The sequence below is a fragment of the Apodemus sylvaticus genome, chromosome 1, assembly GCF_947179515.1.
Source record: "Apodemus sylvaticus chromosome 1, mApoSyl1.1, whole genome shotgun sequence".
Classification (NCBI taxonomy): domain Eukaryota; kingdom Metazoa; phylum Chordata; class Mammalia; order Rodentia; family Muridae; genus Apodemus; species Apodemus sylvaticus.
Genome location: NC_067472.1, coordinates 45,025,212 through 45,048,317, shown reverse-complemented (window position 1 = coordinate 45,048,317; position 23,106 = coordinate 45,025,212). Strand labels below are relative to the sequence as shown.

Sequence of the window (23,106 nt, the reverse complement as noted above, 5' to 3'; positions counted from 1 at the left end):
ACCTGTTCTGTGTCGTCTCCTCCTTCCTGTTTTTACCTATCTTCCCATTTTTCTATCTGTGCTTATACTAAGAGGTTTTATTGATATCCACTGATCCCTCACATTTGCTTCTGTATGGAAGCAGAGAAGTTTCTCATACACTAAGCCTTTCGGAGGGGTTTACACATGGGTATGAAGAGATCAAATAAACAGGAACTTAGGTTAATTTAATAGAAAAAATAAAATATGGAATAACATTGATTTTGGCCAGTATCAATTACAACTGTTCTATATTTTACAAAAAAACAACTGAACATTTTACACATGTACAGTATTTTTCAGCAAAGTGGATTTGGATTTAACAACAGATCACTATTAATTAGTGAATTAAAGATCAAAAGACAAAAGAAAACAGAAAATAGGACTTTTGTCTCCAAAGGGTAAGAGCATTTGTCACGTTTCCAGACTTTGTGCTATCCATTACATATACTCATTATGAATATATATATTTATACATAATATATAACATTAACGTAAACTTTGAAAGCATTATGTTCTAGTTAATGTAGATAAATGAGGCAGTAACACACTAGTAGTTAAACCGGCATTTCCGTGATGTGCACCTGCATGGTCAGTGGGACATGGAATGCACGGCCGTGGGCCCCAGTGAATTTTCTGTCATATTGGTGGTTAATTGTCTAAGGATAGGACACCAGTTTTATCTTCTGTATCACTGTGACCTTGTGCCTCTAGACTTGTCTAATCAACTTGATTTCTTTGTAGGCAAGTCTAGTCTTTGCCATCTGACTGGCTTGTGTTTACATCTGTCCATTTAAAGTCTGTGCATTTAAACATAAGAAGAATACACGGTGGCCAGGAATCCCTCTGCTCTTCGAGTGAGAAGAGCCTACAGTGTTCTAAAGAAAAAAGTTGCCCAGCATAACCTGCCAGTTCCTTAGTTACTTATGAATCTCCTGACTCAGTAACATTACAATGCTATTAAAGGGTTCAATAGACACTTACTCATTATCTACCTGCAGTTAGAAGTGAACTTGGTTGACTAGGGATATTTTCAGGGTAGGCTGCTTACTGCTCGTTTGTATGAATGGGGACTTTAGCATCCACACCCCAGCTCCTTCCCATGACCACCACTCTCTTCTTAGCAGTGAAGCCAACAGCATCTTGGAAGTGTAGCTTTCCAAAGCTTAGAACCTGGAGATGCCTGGCTCATGCTCCAAGTAAATGAGGTCACCAAGGAGATGAGATAGGAAAAGTGGAGGAGTGTGATATCAGTTATTCTCAGAAGAACTACAAAAAGATTGACCATGTTTCATCATTTCCAACCACAGATTCAAAGTAGTTTCTCTATACTTCAGTATTCTAGATTCTACGAAGTATTTATGGAGTCACAGAAAACCAATGAACACATTTCGAATCAGACAGACAAACCAACCCCAGCTCGGTGACATTCGGTAGACAGGCCCTAGTAATAGAAGAACAGAGGAGTGAGAAAATACAGAACCGGGAGGGTACAATCATGCCACCCACATTCAATTTCCAGTTTTATTTTCTAAAAATGACAGGAGGAGACAACTCGCGTAATAAGCACCATTGAAAAACGCTGCTCCACTTGTGTTAAGCATGAGCTTAAATATTATTTAAATAAATTCCATTTCTTAAAAAATACAGGACTTCTTAGAAACTTTTGACCCCAGGAAGAAATTTCCTGCATCATAATCCAAATGCTTCCCATGTGACAAATGTAATTTCTGATGACAGTTAGAAAAAGGTCGGGGGTAGGGGGAGAAGGGGCAACGGCTAGATAGCACCGAGAGGTTGTACAGAGCCTACAGATGATGCTCTGGGCTTTGGAGACTTGGATCAGCCTCAGCCCTTCTGTTTATCTCATGCTTCTACCGTCCATTTGACTCTGCAGAATAATTCATTTTACCAGCTGTGTAAAAATAACCCAATTGACAGTGTTTGAGAAGCCAGTGGCAGAAAGTGTACCTGATGAAGCCAGTGGAGGAGGCTTATCAGGTAAGAAAAGTGCAAAACAGTGGAACACAACATACAAAGCAAATCATGTGTGGGAAGGGATCACCATGGAACTGTGAAGCACTAAGACGAGACACCGGACACACTGTGCAGGGTGTTCTCAGGACCCTAAGGTCCAGCTTCCTGTCCTTTTCCCTGGCTGCAGATGAAAGCCAGAAAAATGACTGAGGCAAAGCCCTCTGTTCCTTCTGACCTATGTGTGCTCTTACGTTGTTTTTCGGGAAAAATATTTTTAGGAATTTTTTAAAGGAGAAACAGTGAGTGACTGCAAAGGAATAAAATGGACCTTCAAACCAGGGCAGGAAATCAAATCATTACTTTAACGTCAAATTTTGGCATCAAATACTTTGGTTATACAATACTGTCTCTGTGATTCTGGCTGTTTAACACTAAACATCCAGTTATAAAAGGTAGGCTTGTTGTAGTTTTTTTTCTTCTATTTAAATTCTGACAAAACAGTTCACCATCTCCCTGCACAAACTTGACATAGAGAGAGAGAGAGAAAAAAAGATAGCAAGAAAGAGAGAGGTGGTTTGCAGTTTTTGGCTTTTTTTCTTTAATAATATGGAATCATCTATAAGTCTACAGGAACAAGGACGTGAGGCCGCTGCTCAGCCTTGGAATGTACACGTTTTGCAGCACAGCTGTTGTAGAACTTTCCGCTGACACAGATTGTTCTTTTTCACAAGCATACAGAAGCCTCCTTCTGCCCAGGACTCTTCCGTTGCTTTTCCAGAAGTCAGCAAGAGAGAGGGGGAGTGGAGTGCAGAGCAGCGTGACACATCGAGGTAAGTTTTGATTGGCCAGAGAGGTAGATTGGGGGATTGGAAGAGGTCATTCAGGAGCAGGCACAGGAGGGAATTTGGTCCACCCAAAGTGATTTCAGTCAACAGCAGTGTTTTCAAGGAGAGATATTGTAGTCCAGTAGTAAATGTGATTGGTATCCATTTGTGAAAGGAAAAAGAGAGTGGAAAAAAAGAATAAGTTAGAAATCAATAATATCACAAGCAAGGAACTTTTCTTCTCAGAATTATCAAGAGCAGAAAATATTCAGTCCTTTGTACCATATTTCATAGAATCTAAGAGACAATGAGTCCAAGACAGTTTAAGATTGACTGTTATCTCAGTATCACAAGGTAATAATGCTCTTACACTGTGATACTATATTCTGTTAGCAATTGGAATTTTAATTTTATTCTTATTAACAGTCTGTGATATGATGCTCCATGTGTAGTTAATTAGATGTTCATGTGAGCTGCTGTTAAATGCCACAGCAGAACCAGGAGTCACAGGCTTCATTCAAGTCAATAAACATTTCTGTGGTTAAGTCTAAGATCCAGGCATGACAGGCACATATTATCAACTGGATAGTCAAAAATTAATAGTGAGTTGTCATGAATTGACAGATATATATGATTCCAGAGATGCGGAGCTGCAAAACAATTGTCTTAGAATCACGGAAATATGGAGTTGAAAAGGAGCAATTTGTAGTCCTTTAGAGCACTGGCCATGTGACCGAGGGCTCAAAGGACCTCATTCTTCACAGGTCCAAGAGTGACCTCATTGCAAACAACAGCTCTTCATTTTCCACTCTAGCCCACAATCCTGAAACTTCCCTTCGACCAAGTTGCCATTTGGTATAACTCAGCCCATGATCAGCAATGCTTAGCAATGTGGTTTGGGGCTTCATTAATGTTAGGTGCTCAATACCAAATGCTAGAGGTGAAAACGTCAAGGGAGATGTCCTGTGACTGTCAGTCACTTGAATCTTCCTGAGTCATCTGTGTACAGACTTTTAAAAAAGAGTTCTGGTTGTATTCCGATATAAAAGGCACGTGCTGGTAACTGACAGCTGATAATTAAATGGCCCTGTGCCCCAACTTCAGGCCTCTCATCCCAGAGTGGTGTATGAAGAACTAGCCCTGGCTGGCTCTAAAAGTACAGAGTGGGAGGGCCCAGCCTGCCCTGCTACATACACTAGTTCTGAAACATGCTGAAGATGAAGCCACTCAGATGCTTCAAGGAAATAGGACTATAAATGAGCGTGTATCAATGTTCTCACTAGCTCTCTTCCTAAGAGTGAGCTGTGAAATAACCACACAGCATCAGTAGTATCTTCTTCAGTTTGTGTGGACCAACGATCTGCATTCAGACTCATAACTTCATGTTCTGCCCTTTTCCTAGGTCGGGCTAAAGCCTTGTGGCCAAGATGGTTCCAAATGCAATGTCTAAAGACATGTTGAATGATAGCTCAAATACAATTGATTTCTCTATTGAGATATACTTTGTGTGTAAAGTTTAGGTACAAAGTTAGGGTCTCCTGAGTATGGATTACGTGGAAAATCAAAAACTAATGTTGGCATTTGAATAACTGAAATGTGCTGAATTTACAGGTGGAAGTAGTCACTGCGAAGAGGTAAGAGATCTTGGCATTTGCCAAGCTGGCAGAGGAAGTTTCTTAACCTACACTGCAAATTAGGGACACTTAAATGTTTCTAAAAGTCTGTCATACTATACCCTGCATAATCCATTCAGAATGTTTGGGGATAGTGTAGGTCCTAAAATTTGAATGAAAACCATTAATGGCAAGCAAAGCAGACTAGCCTAATACTGGGAAGTCCTATGTTCTAGGTTTGATCTGCCTTTTTTTTTTTTTAATCATCACATTTTATTTTGTTTTTCCTGCTGGAATATTAGAAAATTAATTCCTAGCTTTACATGCTCCATGAAACACTCAGATACTATTGGATTAGGATTCAAATATTAAAATGATAAAAATCCAAATAACTAGAGCATGGCAAGTACTAGGGATTATTTTCATGATTAAATACGATGCTCTCATTAAAGCGAAGCTGCCCAAGAAGTTTTAAAACATAGGACGTAGGAAGATATTCATGCAGAATGCTAAGTATTCACAGGCAGGTATAAGGTTCTATGTATGAGGCTTTAGAAAATCTGGACAAAGTCTGTATGACCAAAAAATGTAAAGAAACAATTAAAAATCAAACCAACCAGGAAAGGCTACATACTATATGTTCATAAATATTAGATGTTTTGCAAAGAAGTCTCTATGGAGACAGAAAACAAATTCAGAGACTTCAGGAACTGGGAGAGGCAGGATGATGAAAGGGGGGACACAGTGAACTTTTAGGGCACAGAGACCCTCTCGTGTGATGCTATGTATGGTTACTCAAACACAGTGAATTTATAGTACGAAAACATATGCTAGGGTAAGCTATGGGCTTGGATGATGATGATGTGTCTCCGTGGGTTCACGAGTGTGGCAGATACAATACTGTAGTGTGGGCTGTTGATAGTGGGGAAAGTTATGCACGTGTGTGCTCTTGGAGTACATGCTCAGTTTTTCTAAGAAGGGATAGCTGTTCTGAAAAGTAAAGCTTATTAATTAAAACAACTAACTGGAACTGTCTTGGGGATAGCAGGTGGTTTGGTGTTACCCAGGTACCTGAAGTAAGAGGACCATGCGTTTGAGACCAGCCTAAGCTATACGGTAAGATTCTGTCTTTCTACAATGATAACAAAATAATAAGAAGCAACATGACTCATTAAGAATGTAAACCAAGGTCATCAAATGTCCATAAGATACTGAGCATGTCCTGTTAAACACATGCTTGCTAGTCTCTTTATTAAACCGGAAATGCGTTAGTCTGTAAAGTGCAAAGATCGCGAACAGACCGTGTAGCCGTACTCACCATCCTTGCAGATGGCTCCCATCTGACACGTTCCCAAGTCTAAAATATACCCACTGGGGCAGCTGGTGCAGTTCTTGAATCCTGGGCCATTGCATGTCAAACAGCTGTTATCACATCTATAGGCAAAATGCATAATCATTAAATCTATTATCCATCTGCATGGAAATATTTACTATCAATTTCTTAATATCTTCAAATTAGTTCTTCCGTTAAAGATGACCAAAAGTATTTTCTTATGATAGCTGTTAGATTTGAGAATATTAGGAAAAACCTGGTAGGTAGACGCCGATGCCAATGGGGACAAAGAGCGTCTTGGAAGCAGATATACTATTTTTAAAACTCTAAGGTATGTGTGAAGGGAACTGGGGAGATGACTTATTTGGTAAGGTTCAGATCACCAGCACCCATGTCAAAAGGTGGGTGTGGTATTGTGTCTCTATATTCCCAGCACTGGAAGGAAGATAGATTGAGAGAGTGTGTGCTTGACCATCTAACCAAACCGGTGACTGATCCTGACTCAAAAAATATAAAAGGACAATTGAAGAAGACACTTGATGTTGACATCTGGTCTCAGGCACCTCCTACAAACACACACACACACACACACACACACACACACACACACACACACACACACACACACATACACACACACACACACACACACACACACACAAAACTTTAAGGTGCTCTTGAGGCATTAAAAATACCAGTCAACATGAACCAATTCTGCAGGTCAGTGTCCAAAGACACAGAGACTGAATTGTACTTTATCATTAAAAATTGTCAGTTTTCTCATTATTTACAAGTAACTCAGATATCAAGTGTTAGGGTCAGAGCAGGTGGACTTACCTCTTGCAGGATTTGTAGCCACCCTCTGAAGAGTGGTCCAAGTAGTAGCTCACACTACAACTCTGTACACACCTTCCCTCTTCCATGACATACCCCTCCGTGCAGTTAATACATCCATCTGCTCCAGCCCCTTCAGTGCAAAGCACATGTAAGAGACAGGAAAGGAGAAAAGCCTTAGGACAGTTTGAATCATGGGATGCTGTAGCAGTCTGCAAAAGCCACACCCATCTGCTGCCAACTTGGGTCATAACTTTGTCCTTGCTCTTACTTTCCTTCAGTGGGCCTGGGAGGGGACTCTTGTGTTTTTAACTGAATCTATTCACCAAGAATGCCTGTGCTTCTGAGAAAGAGATGCTTACTGGGACATTTAAGTTCTTCACAAGGTGCTGATGATTACTGGCTCTCTGTGAGAATTGGTATAGCATTATCAAGTGAAATGTGGCCCTACATCATTGAAATGTATTGATAACTGCATGAAACATGGCTACAGCCAAATAAAAGGACAACCACAAGTTGGAATCTACGGGGGAGGGGTGGGAGAAAGTACCAGCACAGGTAGCACAGAAGCGGTGGCAGGGCTGGCAATCGTGACCATTGAAGAACTGTCCATCCTCGCAGGTGACGGAACATCGGGATCCCTGAAGGCTGGGAGAAGCATAACATGGACAAGCTATGGATAAGCAGACTGTTGTCCCCATGGCAAAGTAGTAAGAATGCATAGACTCCATACGTAACAAATATGGTTCCCTCAGACACCAGAGGTTGGTAAAGTTGCAAGACAAGGGAAGAGGCCCTAGACCTCTCTTGGTACTTGTAATATCATCTGCAGCCCTCAGCCTAACTCTTGAATGTGTCACACCATCCGGCATTTTTCAACCCTACTCTACATCTAACAATGCTTCAAAAGTTTTGGCAAAACCATTGGACTGAACGTGGGGTTCACAATGGAGGAGTTGGAGGGCAGACTTGAGGAGCTGGGTGGGGGGAGGGTTGCAGCCCCAGGGGAAGAATGACAATGTCGGTCAACCAGATGCCCCAGGGCTCCCAGGGACTAAGCCATCAACCAAGGGGTACACATGGTTCCAGCCAAAAGCGTGGCAGAGGAATGCCTTGTTGGCATCAGTGGTAGGAGAGGTCCTTGGTCCTGTGAAGGCTCAATAGATGCCCCAGTGTGGGGAAATCGAGGGGGGGGTAGGTGGGAGTGGGTTGGGTGGAAAAGCATATTCTTGGAGGCTGGGGGTGGGAGGATGGGTTGGGAGTTTTGAGGGAGGAGGAAAACTGGGAAGGGGTATAACATTTGAAATGTAAATGAAGAATATATTCAATTAAAAAAAAAAAGAAAAGAAAAAAGTTTTGGCAAGAGGCCAGGAAGGTGGCACCGTGGATAAGAGCACTCACTACTCTCACAGAGGACCTGTTTTGGGTTCCCAGCACCCACAAGATTCCTCACAATGTTCTGTTACTCCAGTTCCAGAGGATCTGATGCCCTTCTCTAGCGTCCGTGGGGATTATGTGCATGTGGTACATACACGTCCATGCAGACAAAACAAACATAAAAATGAAACAAAATAAAAACTCTGATGAACCAATTCTGTGCTGTTTGGCAATATCTGAAAAAAAATATTTTTGTGACTTTCGTTGTTTTTGTTTCCTGAGACAGGGACATTTGATGTCCCTGATGTGTAGCTCTGGCTGTCCTGGAACTCGAATTTGTAGACTGGGTTGGTCTTGAACTCAAAGAGATCTCCCTGTCTCTGTCTCCTGAAGGCTGGGATTAATGGTGCGGGCTACCACACCTGGACAAATGTTTGTTTTAATCAGGTGAGGGCTGGGAATAGAACCCAGGTCCCCAGGGAGAGGGGCTGCTCTCAGCTCTCAAGCTGGAGCCCTCTCAGTCCTCCCTGCTGCTTTTTACCAGTGTATTTACTTAAGCCGCTCTAATGAGCAGCCAAGCAAAATGAAATCTTGCAAACATCTTGACTTTTCTTTGCTGTTCCATTGTTTTTAGTTTTTCCTGGAGGTATTTTTTATAATATTAGGTGATTTAATGAAATGTCTGTTTCTCTAGCTACTACTATGATCCATATCTGAGTTACTAAAATATAAAATGAAAAATGTAAAGTAAAACTTCTTTCACATTTCTGTTAGCGATGACATTTCTCATAGCTTTCGTTTTTGTTTATTGATGTGTTCCTTTGTTTATTTATTTACCTATTTTTGAGCCTGGCCTTGAGCTCGCCAGCTATGTAACTGAGGGTGACCTTCTGACCTCCATATCCTGTGGACTAAGATCACAGGTACATGATACTATGCCAAGTTTACAGCATAATTCTGAAACTTGAAAATGCATATAGAATTTGTATTATTTCATATAAAATATTATTGAGTGGCAACATTCAGAAAGTAGGTGCAAACTTACTATCAAATTGGTTCTATTGGAAGATGTGTGTGTTTGGAACATGGTTGAATACTTTCTGCTTTCTGATTGTCTGTATCGTTCCAACTTATATCCTAGTTGACTGCTTTGAATATGGGCTATATTAATTTTGAAAACTGAATTTTACTTCACCCCCTGTCCATTCAAGACATCCCAGAAGGTACAAAAATAAAGTAGCTGAGGAAAAGAACCACCAATATTCCTGTTCGTGTTTTAAATCATTTTCATCCAGGTATTTAGGAAAGGGTATTTGCTCTTAGCCACTATTTTACAATGTACAGGTCTTCTGAAGTCAAATGGTCAGCGCAGAAGCACCCAGGGAGGAGCCTCAATGCGACAAAGGACAGCTTCCCCCAAAGTTATGTGCCATTCTCAGAGCTTGCTGCCTCCTGCCAACGAAGATCTCCTTCCCTTCCTCCAGATCTAGAGAAAAACATGGTACATCAAAGGAATCCTTTTGTGGGATGAAATAAGAACCACTAAAAAAATGTTTTAGAAAAGATGCTTTGTCTCTCTGAGAAAGGGCAGGCGCTCTGAGATGGCTTCCATTCTGCAGGAGACAGTGGCTGCACTGCACTGGAAGCCATGGCCTGAGGCCTGGGCACAGAGCAGTCACTGAACTCTGAAGCCATCAGCTGCCTCCAAAGCAGAGGCATCCTGAGGCCCACCAGTCCAGCTCAGAACCACCTCCATTCCTTCCTGCATAAGCCATCCAGGTCAGGCCTGTGCTAGCCACTTGGCTACTGAGCCCAGAGATGAGGCTAGTGCCCTGAAGAAATTGAACTTTAAATATTCATTCAATTTCAATTAATTTATGACTATATTTGAAAAAAAGCTTTATGAGATTTAGTTGTTGGCAAACTTCTCAGCGTATTTGGAATAGGATGGCTTTATAAAATTTGTTCTCTTAATTGGATTTAAAAACTTCTTAATACAGATATTTCTCATAAAATCATTGTTGAGTCTTAGACATTATGCTAAGACCATACTTCAAACGACTTAACAAAATAATAAAGAATTTAAAGCAATTCACTAGTAATTTCTTTTATGTTGGCCACATGTTGTAATAATATATTTTGGATATATTTTAAGTAAAATATTTTATTAAAATCACATCCCTTGTTCTTTTTACCACTTATAATGTGGCATTTAAAATTACATACATGGCTGCCATATTTCTGCTGTGTGTTCTGTTTTAACTAGCTCCATAAAATGCTCTCTAAGAAATAAAGAAATAAGCTTACCAGTCTTTTATTTCTTATGGTCTAATTATGTACCAGATGTAAGTAATACATAAATGCTATAATGTTATAATAAATAAATGACATAATAAATGAATATTATCAGGCTATCGCAGTTCATCAAAGTAGAGGTTAGTCTCAGCATTTTGTAATGAGAATAATGTAAGACAAAAGCATTTAAGTGACTTTGCTATGATTAATAAACAGAGGGAAATGACTTCTACCTCACCATTACACTGTTCCTTTAAGACGAATTAAGTGCAGACAGGAGAGATGGCTCAGCTGTTCCACCACTGCCTACTCTTCCAGAGGAGCCAGGTTTGATGACCAAGACCCACACAGAAGCTCACAACCATCTACAGACTCAGGGATCTGATGCCCTCTTCTGACCTCCACGGGCATCAGGCACACACTCAGCAAACAGCAAACACATACATACACATAAAATAAAAATTAAAAAGAAGAATCGGATAGTTAGGCAGACCTGTATTTATCAAGATTATCAAGTACGGAGAAGCAAGGTTTTAAGTAACTAAAGGCACTTACGAAAATAAAGAGCAAAGACACATGTAATCCGTAAGTGTAAAGACTATTCCAGTCCCGATGACTGTCTGGGAATTGCCTACACTATGCTAGTTCACTTTTGATGAAATATGGAATGAATGCGATACCCTATCACTACCTAAATGGAATGTACTGTAGAACTCTAACTCCATACAAAGACAGAGCCCAGCCCATATGGGGTGGTGTTCTCAGCACAAAAGCATTTGACCTCTTTCTCAGGAAAGAAGCTCTGTCCATATTCGTACTGCACATTTCTCCCTTAACAGTCTACCAAGTATCAGTGTTGGCGAGGAGCCAGCCATCAATCAGGGGGAAACATCGCCTGGTATTAACTCTACGGGCATACCACAGAGAGTTTAATGGAACCGAACCTGAAGTACTTAAGATAAGCGAATGACTGGGTATGTGGAGAGAAATAATAAAGATAAGAATAACTTTCCACCATTGAGAATTTAATCAGGCAGATTAAATAGCATTTACAGCCACTATCTGCCCAGTCATTCTCGACTAGCATAATGCAGATCAAAACGTATAAATGATGCTTCTCAAACGGTCATCTTTACTTACATCTGAATCATCTTTCCTTTTAAAAAATCACTTTAATTTTATTGTCGATTTATTTATTTCGTGTGCTTGAGCATTTCACCTGCATGCCTATGTGTGCAGCAATGTGTGTCTGGAATCTGGGTCAAAAGAGGGCACTGGATCTCCTAGAACTGGAGATGCAGACAGTTGTGAGCCACTGTGTGGTTGCTGGGGATCGATCCTCAGGTCTTCTGCAAGAACAGCAAGCGCTTCTTAACTGCTGAGCCATCTCTCTACCCACGGAACCATCTTCTTTATAGGGAATTTATTTGGATTATAATCCTTCCTTAGCCAAAATGGCAACCCATTTTTTCCCCATATCTAATTGTAGAGATAATGTAAATAAAGGAAAGTGCTTCAGTGTGAGTCAAACCAAGGGTAGATGGACGAGAGCTATCTGTTTACATGCTGATGTTCATGCTTTCCTTTCTATTTGCTCTGCAAATCTCCCTGGATCTTGCTGGATCTTTCTCTTACCTTAACCCGCCCTTGCACTCCGTGCAGTTGTGAAATCCAGTGCATGTCTTACAGTTCTCACTGCATTTCCCACAAACATTTTTCTCTGTTAAGAAAAGAAAAGAAATACAGTCATGCGTCAGTTAACTGGATTCCATAAAAGAATGGAGATGTTCCAGTGTTCGCGCATGGGCCCCGCAGTCACAGGTTCATCTGAAAAGCTGCATTGAAAAGGTCAGGCGCTTGAATTCATGAACGGTTACAGCAGGAAGCACCATGCACCTATTTGGCACAAGGCAGACAGACCCCAGAAACTCTTAGTTGAAAGGTTTATAGTTTTTACTCCTTTCAACTCTTTTTCCAAAGCATGGTTTTCTAACTTCTAAAACAGGAAATCTCACTCTTGATGCAAGGACAATATCGGTAAGGAATGGATATAAAAATAATCATGTCCCAACAACATCCATATTCTGTAGAAGCATATTAGCTTGAATGGATACACTGTAAGATTTCCTATTCAATAACAAATCCTTGTCCACACTACAAAACAGAGGGGAATCTGACAGCTTTATCATGAAAAGCAGTGATTTGGAACAATAGTTAACAAAGGCCTTTTACCTTGGTCAATTTTTTTGGTGGATATTGAGAACTCACTCTGATATGTCAGTGGGTACAGACAGGCTACTGGCCAAACTGGACAAACAGCATGCAGGGAAGTCAACTGCTAAGCTTTGCAATATCAAGGTAGGCAAGCCCTTCATAATTCCTCCTTCATAAAAAGCTCTGTCATATTTCAGGCCAGAAGACCGAAGATGGACGCTCCAATATTATAGAGACAATTTGAGGATGACTGTCCAGGCAGCAACCCCCCCCACTGTCATTTCAGTAGTTTTGGAAAGTGCTTGCTTTGTACTTCCTGTGTACTAAAGCAATATTTATTCCTTCTCAAATTTCTGATGGGGTTGTAGACTAGATAGTCTCACAACTAAGATTCATTGTTAGGATTTAAAAAAAATGTTATAAGGTCTATATAAGTTATGATATAAAATGATTTAGATACAAAACTCTAAACTCACCAAGAAAGGACGGATAATAAAATACTCTATCTAAGTTGTCAAACATAAATAAATTGGATATTATAAATGCATATCATACCTTATAGTTTTCATAATTGTTAAAATTGTATTCAATTTATACCTGAGGTTAAAAAGAGCCTTTTATTGGACTAAAAATGGAAATTATTGAGGTTTGGTCTTTTGCTATACATTGTAATGTTAAATACTGGTCCCCCAATGCCTGGTTTCACCCAGGGATGAGAATATCTACACATAGACCCAAGTGATGCAACATGACCTCACACCCCAGGTCATCTCTGATTGGTGAATAAAGATGCCTATAGCCTATAGCTAGGTAGAATTGAGATAGGCAGGGTTTGGAGTCTGAGAAGAACCATGATGGGGAGAGAAAGGAAGGAGAGTGAAAACCCCATGGGGTAAGAAACTTGAGATCATGGCCATGAGGGCTGGCCAACTGGAGTTAAGAGGAGCCCAGACAAAACACGTCAAGTCATATCGTGGGGTTATTGTCAGGGAAATAGACATAATACCACAGAGGGTAAATATCTGCCCAGCTCTAGTGCTAAATAAGGCTTGTTAGAAATATAAAAGTTGTGTGTCTTTTATCCAGAAACTGAATGATCAAAAGCAGGGTAGAAGCCTCTGGTTGAGATTAAATATTTTCAACAAGTAGGTAATAACACACACACACACACAGAGAGAGGGGGGGGGAGGGAGAGAGAGAGAGACAGAGAGAGAGCCAAATGAAACATTGTTTATAGGCTTGTCCTCTTTGATCTTTAAGTGTGGCTGTTCATCGCGGTTACATGGAGACGGACTCCTGCATGAACCTACAGGGTCTTCTGCATTTTTCAGCAAGAAATACAAAGCCCTTGCCTGTGTTCTAGCAGCTACACTGCCGATCCCATTGTAACATTAAGTACACTAAGTACATTAAGGTTCTGACCTTGTACCTGAGGTCCCAGGCCCTATTTTTGCATTCTGATGTCAGCTCTTCTAGTGGGCAAGGTCAGTGCTTCTACATTCTTGAGTGAAGAGTAACATGAACTCTACCTATTAGCTTATCTGGGCAAGTTAATAGGATTACTTCAAGGGGAAAAGGTCAACTATAAACCACTGCGATGTGTTCTCAGTAATTATCACTGCAGAGCCTGATTACTGTGCTAGATGTAAGGGGCTCATTAGAGGGAGAAACGGTAACAAAGGCAATAGGAATGACACACCGATCACTTGAGCCAATACTACACAGTGGTGGAAGTGACCCAATAGCTCCTTAAGTATCTGCGTCCCAGTTCTTCAAAGAGGAACGGCTGTTGGGTGTTCAGTGATGGAGCACACCCTTAGCATATGCAAGGCTACCTAAGAAATGTTCTATATTTCTATGGATCTCTTACGACTCTTCCTATTCTCTAAATTTTCTTTCTGGGAGGAGACTAAAATCTGGAGTGTAAGCAAACAAACAAACAAATAGACAAATAAATAACAACAAATAAATACAAGATTAAAAAAAAAGAACTTCCAGGCGTGGTGGCACACGCCTGTAATCCCAGCACTTGGGAGGCAGAGGCAGGCAGATTTCTGAATTTGAGGCCAGCCTGGTCTACAGAGTGAGTTCCAGGACAGCCAGGGCTACACAGAGAAACCCTGCCTCGAAAAAAACTAAAAAAAGAAAAAAAGAAAAGAACTTCCGCAGAATCCCTATTCATCACTCCAAGTAGAATGAGGGCCTGATCTACCTAGACAGATGCCTAGTTATGAATAGACTGTGGTGTGAGACAAATTATCTAGAACTCAGAAACAAAGCCAGTGATACCCACAGCCATACTGAAGCACTGTCTGACCAAAGGCTAATTACCTTGTGTTTTGTCTATTTGTTAATTATGTCAGTAAGGGACAGTCTCTGAGAAGTTACACATTAGGGTATGGGTTGGTGTTTAGTAAAGTGATAATGTTCTGGCTGTAAGGAAAAAATACCCCCTCCCCAGACCTACAGGCATTGCCATGTCTAACTTTCTTTCATCTGTAACTCAACAAAAGACTATTTTCTCATTCTTTCTGTCCTTTCTTCCTTCCTTCCTTCTTTGTGTCCTTCCTTCCTTCCTTCCTTCCTTCCTTCCTTCCTTCCTTCCTTCCTTCCTTCCTTCCTTCCTTCCTTCCTTCCTTCATTTCTTCCTTCCTATCTTGGTGCCTTATTATCTTTCAAATTATGTGCCTATCTGTGTTGGTACCTGCCCGGAATGCAGGTATCCTTGGAGGCCAGAAAAGGGTACTGGATTCCCCTGACATTAGAGTTACAGGTCATTGATTATAAGCTACTGTGAATGTCACTGAGGTCTCCTGGAGGACCTAACCTACTTAACCCACTATCTTCACCCCTGAGCCCTCTCACCAGCTTCATAAAAGCATTTTTTCCCTTTCCTAGGCACTACAGTACTTGATCATCTTACAACCCATTCTCTTCTTGCCTGTTTTCATTCGTTACTGTGTTGGATAATTTACTCATTAATGACTAAAATGTCTCTGACATCTGTTTTTATCGACATTTATAGGACAGTCATGTTTTTGAATAATTTCAAAAGCCTGTTTGGTTAATCTGTAGAAGTAAGCAGATCTTACCACTATCCTTATCAGGTTGGCCTACAGCTGGTTCCTAGGAACCTGGAGTAATGGAGGGGTCCCATCTCTCTGATGAGACTAGCTAACACTGTGAAAACTATATAGGCGACATGGTTGATGGTGTGTTCCAGGAAGTTAGTGTCTACTCGATCACCTCATAGTGGTAACTGTGGACACAGACTCGCTACTGGTATTCCCTCGTTTGTAGTATTCACACATGCTATCACAAACTAGTGCTGGGGGATTTAATGTGTTTTGAGTGGGCAACTGTCTTGAAGCATGGTTCTAGATGCCTCTAGATGTCCCTGTTTCCCTTGGCTGACTTGGTGTCTTATCCTTCTGCTTTAATAGAGCTGTAGTGATATTGCCAGTGTTGTGAACACAATAGCAAATCATTGGGGTGGGGGAAGGGAGTGTGAGGGTCCTCTGCTACAGGTAGTTCCAGGCACTTCTACAAAACCCCGTCTAAAGCATCTCCTTAATGAGATGGCTAGGTTCTGTTTGGCACTAAGCAAAACCCAGATTTTATTCATAAAGTTATTCAAATGAGAACCTGTATCTTTTTAAGAATCTAAAACATTTTAAAAGAACTCACTGATATCCTGGTATGACCCATCAGGGCACTGGGTAACACAGTTGCTAGTTTCTTCATCCAGGAAATAGCCGTATTTACAGGATAGGCATTGATCGCCATGGCTGCCGAAGCAGGACTCACAGTTGGGGGCACATTTCCGGCACCTCTTCTTGTCAGCATGGAAGTGGCCAGGAGGGCAGCTGGGGACACAGATTCTGCATCGTGGGATTATAAGAGAAATGGTTACTTATTTGCACTCACAGCTCAGCATTTTTACAGAAAAGCAGGCAGCTACCTGTGGCCTTAAAGTTAGTTTTCAACTGGGATGCCAACATCAAATCAAAAGGACCACATCTGTCTGGTAAAGCTTCCTCTTGTGCAGGAAGATGGAAGAGCAGCACAGTACTATGTAAATCAGTATGGTTTTTACCCTGGTAAATGACAGGATTGTCATGTGCCGACAGCAGGAACATCTTTTCTTAGAGCTTGTAGGGTAACCTGGGAACACAGTGCCATCCAGGCATCGTCTTTGTGATTGGCCCCACAAGAATGCTGGAGCGCACGGGACATGCTTATGGAAAGTGTGAGAGCAAGGCTCGTCTCTTACCTGGTGTTATTTTTCAGCTTGTAGTAGTAATGTAAACAGTCACTGCAGTGATCTGGTCCCGGACCATCACATCCAACCTCACTGCATTCGGGGTCACAAGGACCTTTTCAAGAAGAGATTCAAAGTTGGAAAAAAAAATGATCCCAGTAAGTCAATTTTATCTTGAAATCGAATGAGACTTTTTAGCTGCTTGCCACCAAGCCACAGTAATTTCTTTGAGACGGCCAATGTAGCTAAAAGCCCAAGACTGTATACATATACTCTTGATTGAAGGCAAAACATGAATTGCTGAAGAGTCAAAAATATAAAGTATAGGCACAGCCTGATCTTCAGAATATGCATGGTAGCCTTGGGGCCCTGAGAGTGACAGCAAACATTTGAGATTCAAGTGAACAAAGTCACCTTAAGTAAAATGACTGTGATACCAAAATCACAAATTTTAATACACAAAATGTGTATCAAAGACTGTGATACCCACAGATGTCTTAACTCACACAACACAGTCATCCATCCCTTTCCTGGTATACAGTGGTAGATGGCTGAGCTGTTCCAAATTATACTAGCTGTGAAATTTAATTTGGAAATCAATTTAAGGCTCTTGGGGAAAGAGAAATAAATAGCGTTGTCAAATGACTCTTGCAATTAATCAAGAAAAAATGACTGTAGTTACTATACCTAACAAGAAAATATATCGTATTTGCTGAAAAATAAGAAGTTACACTGTTGACAAAAAAGAAATAAAACTTTATTACTCAATACCTAGAGCAGATGATACGTCTTGTTTAAGATCATTAAAACCACTGAGTGTCTCTGAAATATTACAGGCATCATGAAATATCACTGTAGTATATGGCACAAATTCATCAGCCTCTAGTCTTGAAACACAAAGCAGATGATACACGCACGGATATATTTAAATCTGTGTCCTATACGTAGGTCAATGGACAGCTCAACAAAAGAAATAGCATATACATTCAAACCTGCAAACTAGATTTAAGATATCCACACTTGGGATGAAGGTCCTCAAGTTCTGTTTTCTTTGGTATTATATGAGAAACAATTCACAGTAAGCAAACTACGACCGTGGGGTGGGTTGTGCTGTGGCCAATGTAGAGCATTGTAACGGCATGCAGAACTCCAGGAAGCTATTACTTCTTTATTTCCAAGCTCCAACTTTTAAAAAATCTGGACTTGTAATTTTTAAGCCCCTTCCCATCAAGACATTTTTGACTTTTAAATACCAATAAATGATTTCCTGAAATATGTGAAAATGTAGCTGAAGGGAATCAGAAGGGCTTGAATTCTACTTGTACTATTCAAGAAACTTTACTGATGAACCTCCTAATGTCTCTTGTAGTCATTATAGAACTAGGTTCTCTATTTATTGACATCACACAAACATAAATGCTAGAACTCAGGTAGAAGGACATGGAAAAAGATGTAGTAGTTATGGATGAGCGCCCAAGTTTCAAAGAGTTACAATGGCTTGCCCAGCATGTAAAGTTGGGATCCAGAAACATGCAGAGGTCTGGTCCAGATCTGTCCAAAGGAAGCAGATTGTGTATTTGAAATGTCTTCATGGTCTGAATGGAATAAGTGGTTTTAAATGCTGAGAGCTTGAAGGCGTTCCTGATTAATTGCGAGAGTCACTTGACAACACTCTTTATTTCTTTTTCCCCAAGAGCCTTAAATTGATTTCCAAATTAAATTTCACAGCTAGTACAATTTGGAACAGTTCAGCCATCTACCACTGTGTATCAGGTGAGGGATGGATGACTGTGTTGTGAGTTAAGGCAGCTGTGGGTATCAAAGCTTTGAGATTCAGTGAAATGGTCACCTGTGCTCCAGTCAGATTGGCCTCTACAAAAGGTCACACACACACTGGCACACACTCTCCCACAGAAAAGGAGTCACAGGTACCCCAAAATTTCTCTAGATGATATTTTATACGTTAAAAAACCCTACAAATGTGTATTTGTGACATATGCCAATGGGCTCAGTATGACAAGTTCACATGTGATGCTCTTTGTTTTTTATAATCTTAATTTGTCCCAGACACAATCTGGTGTTGTGAATTTCAAGATAAGGGTGACATAAAATTGTCTTTGTTCTCTTACAAGTGTCAACATCAATGGTTTAGAAATGTAATCAGAAAAGAGATGAGGGAGTATTATTGTGTTCAGGATTTTAATATTACCAAATTTGAATTTGAAATTGTCAAAATTGTGATACAAGAAAGCGTAATGGCTTATTTACTATAGATTTATGTAAATCACTATAGGCCTATCACTATAGTGATTTACATAAATCATGTTCGATTTATGACTTTGGATATACTTTCTCCTGTCACAGAAGATAACATGGTTTCTAGTTATAATATAAACAGTAACATGACAAGCTCAAAGCAAAACAAGATGGGACCATATCTGACACAATCTAGTTCTGGTTATCTCATTTGGTCTTAATTCTCCAAGCATGTTATTGACTTCAGTATATTACCTATTTACCTCAGAAGAACCTAGTGAACATTTCAGATGTTCTGATCAAGTGTTTAATAAAACATATTTATCTCAATGTCAAGAGAAGAATCTCTAAACTACAGGAACAAAATATTTCTTGTTTAAAAATACATTAAATTTCTATTTATAAACACTTCTCCATTAGGCAAAACTTTGGCAAATAATGTTATACAGCATATTTCAAAAGGGCAGGATGCCCCTGGAACTGGTTGCCTGAAAAAAGTAAATAAACAATTTTAGAAAATTGACTTTAAACATATAAATAAGAGAAACGTGGTACCATGCTCAGATATAAGATAAAAATGCAGTGGGGCAATCGAGCTCCTAATGGGGTACTTTGTATGACAAGGGTAACAAGCCCCAAATTAACAAAGTCTAACAAACAATAAGAAGAAAATTACACCAAGTTAAAGAATTTCAGTAAAATGAGGCATGTTCTGTTTTATAGGGAAAGACTAATGAAAAACCAAACAAGTCTTCCCATGAGACTGTGTAAATTCCAATTATGTTCAAATGGCAAACGAAAATGCAACTTTAGCCATTTGAAGCTTCACTTGAAGAACAGATCAAAGATCTTTGTAAAAATTGGAAGTAGAAGTTGGACAGATATTGAAATAGCCCACAGGGGCTGAAGGCAGGATACAAGTCAGATGTGCCAGGCCCTCAGCATAGAAGAGAGGAGAGAAGGGGGAGGGGAGGGGACTTATTTTATTTTTGTCAACTTGACCTAGCAGAGTTATCTGGGAAGAGCGAACCTCAGTTGAGAAGTTGCTTAAACATGATTGGCCCGTGGAAATATCATGTAACATTTTCTTGATTGATTAGGTCTGAGGTGTATGAGAAAACTAGCTGAGAGCGCCCTGGAGAGCAGGCCTGGGAGGGGTTTCTCCCTAGCTCCAGTTCCTGCCCCCACTTCCCTTCTCAGAGGGCTGTAAACTACAAACGGAAATAAAGCCTTTTCTCCCCAAGTTGCTGTTCATTTCACCATAGCAACAGAAAGCAAGGTAGGACAGGAGGAGAGAAGAGAAGGAAGAGAACGAGGAAAAAAAAGAAAAAAGAAAAAACCTCATAGAACTGATATTGAAAAAGACAGGATAGCAGGTAATCTTGGTTTCCAAATTATCATGTTAATGACTTAGGAATAGTGGATTTGCAGACCTTGATATAAGAACTCATTATATTGTTGTAAAGAAAGCATCAGAGTTGATGAAAGGGGCAACTGCTCAGTCAACTACATATATTTGTTTGGCAAATAAAATCAGTTTCAACATGCCCTATATACACCAAAGCAAAGCAAAGCAATCCAGATGGAAACAGCCAATCAGAGAAAACTAAAGTGATTGCTAAGGCAAAGCATGTGGACATTTAGCTGATATTAAAGGATAAGATTTCTGCAAATAGCTGATTGAAATGTTATATATGAATATATTTAATGTTATATATACACAGATACACACACACACACATATGTATATATATATGACAGACCACATCCTCTATTAGTGATTTCTGTGAAACAACTCATATTAAAAGTCACCTTTGGAATGGGATACCTAGGGTATGTTTTCGAGAGCTATGAGACAACGTGAAGAGTAGCAAGTTACTGAAGTCTTACAGAGACTATAACCTTGAATGGAAAATGGGCAAAGCATGTGGCATTGAATCTCAAGAACTACAGAGAAGATAATTTTAGGCTTACTAGCACCTAAAGCCACAAACATTTAAAAATATTCTCTTTTCTTCTTTCCAGTCACAGCTGGCAAGAATGAGACCTGTTAGTACCTGGAGCTGACCTGTGTAGCCTTGAATGGTTGTCTGGAGTTCTGCATGACAGAGGCTTCCACATCCTCAAACAGATTACCCGCTTTGTAGCAGGAATCTCAGAACAAAACTCTACCTGAAGAAATAACTGGAGATCTATGCTACATCGACTATTCTTGGTTGTCAACTTGACTACATCTGGAGTGAACTAAAACCCATGTGGCTGGGTACACCTGTGAGGGATTGTTTTCTTAATAAAATCATTCAAAGTAGGAAGTTCCATTTTAGTTTGGATTTTCTGAAGTCAGAGGATACACTTGTAATCCAGATCTTTTGAGGTGGGGAGACTCACTTTTAATTGGAACACCTTCTGGGGGAAGCCTATATAAAGGATATGGAAGAAGGAAGCTTGCTCTTGCTCTCTTTGGCAAGTCTGTTCCTTTACTGGTTTCTGAGCCTTCTTTGGGATTGCAGCAAATACTCAAGACCATCTGAGACTCCTGCCTCATGAACTGAACAAGTACTGCATTCTAGGACCTTCCAGTCATAGGCAGCCATTATTGGACTAGCTAGACCACAGCCCATAAGCCATTCTAATAAATTCCCTTTCTTTTTTCCTCCTTCCTTCTCTCCCTCCCTCTTTCTTCACTCTCTCTATGTACATATATTATATTCATTATATATAATATTCATTATATATATATTCATTCTGCATGTTCTGTCTCTCTAGCAAACCCTCAAAATACATATGAAAAGGCAGAAAATCTGTTTCTTCAAACCTGTTCAAAGCAGTGTATAATTCTAAGCAATTTGTATCTAAAATTACAGATCATCCTGTACATCATCCTATAGTCACAGAATGGGCTATCTTTGTAGACAGCCCATACAGCCACTTAAATATATGAATTTATAGTAAACTAATTAGGATACACACAAATATTTTGGGAGAGGAAGAATATATTCCAAACTATGGAGAGATGCTGGCTATTATATCACATCTTTGAAAGTATACTTTATAGCAATTACATCATATGACTTTTACATGCCAGGAACATGCCCCACCTTTGTAAAGTTATGTCCACCTCACCTGCATAATCTTCAGCACCATAGTCGTCTGTGGGCTCTTCCACTCGGCTGTAGCGGAAGCGTTCCACTTTGGGAAACTCGTTGGTTGGGGAATATGGCTGAACGGATGTGCCATAGAGGACCAAGGACCATTCTTTCAATTTGCCTTGAGAAACAGTAACAGAGAGTGACCAGAAAATCTCTCTTAGCCCCTTAGCTTTCTTAAAGCAGTCCATATCATCAGGGACAAGCACCAGTGGAATGGTGGGAAGGCTGATAGGAATCTTAAGAAATGGTCATTTCTACTGTTTGCAGAAATAAGGATTTCCCAGTTCACATGCCACACATTCTCTGAGCGCTGACAATAGGAAGACTGGGATGTAAACCTACTTCAGACCACGGGATCGAGGGATGGATTGCAAATTATAACTATTTAAGAGAAGACTAGCTGTCTGCAGGAGGTTTTGTTCTTGGTACTAAGGTATTTCATGAGCTTTTTAGATGTTTTTGATCTGTTAGTAAGAAAAAAAAACAATGACTTGTGCCTTCTAAATCTAGAATCAGTAGTCAGTATTGGTACATATATGATTCTAAAAACAGTGGTGTCTGATACAAGAGCCACTAGGTATACTTGGCTACTTAAATGGAAATGATTTAAAATCAACAAAAAAATAATTGAGTTCCTCAAGATGGATACTGAGTCATAAATCCATAGCCATGGATAATAAACGACATCACTGCAGAACCTTTTCCCATATAGTGTGGGCTATAGGTGGCCCCTCATGCATGTCCTATAAGTTACCCTGATAAACTCCATGCTTCATCAAGCTAGATCTGGGAGAAACTGTTTTTTTGGTCTACTATGGGTGCATCATCTAGAATTGAATGGAGACTTCTTCGCCTTCCTGAAGGAAAAGTCACACATTATTAGCTTAGAAAAATATAATAAAACTAATATTTTTCTGAATGCATTTTATTTATGTGATCTTTAAGTAATCTCTTA

General features: G+C 40.0%; 1 protein-coding gene across 2 annotated transcripts in view; it reads right to left on the bottom strand.

The window, feature by feature from the left end:
• Pcsk5 (proprotein convertase subtilisin/kexin type 5) overlaps positions 1–23,106 on the bottom strand; it is a 424,235-nt gene that overhangs the window by 134,678 nt on the left and 266,451 nt on the right. Inside the window, exons 14-21 of one of the 2 annotated variants that reach the window (XM_052188618.1) lie at positions 22,126–22,269; positions 16,759–16,861; positions 16,173–16,366; positions 11,907–11,991; positions 7,150–7,247; positions 6,603–6,732; positions 5,751–5,866; positions 186–2,764 (exon numbers count right to left, since the gene is read on the bottom strand). In XM_052188618.1, coding sequence (XP_052044578.1) covers positions 2,649–2,764; positions 5,751–5,866; positions 6,603–6,732; positions 7,150–7,247; positions 11,907–11,991; positions 16,173–16,366; positions 16,759–16,861; positions 22,126–22,269 — 986 coding nt within the window. In that variant the 3' untranslated portion in view covers positions 186–2,648. Of the gene's footprint in view, positions 1–185; positions 2,765–5,750; positions 5,867–6,602; positions 6,733–7,149; positions 7,248–11,906; positions 11,992–16,172; positions 16,367–16,758; positions 16,862–22,125; positions 22,270–23,106 lie in introns of those variants that run through there. The other variant, XM_052188627.1, reaches the window with a different exon arrangement.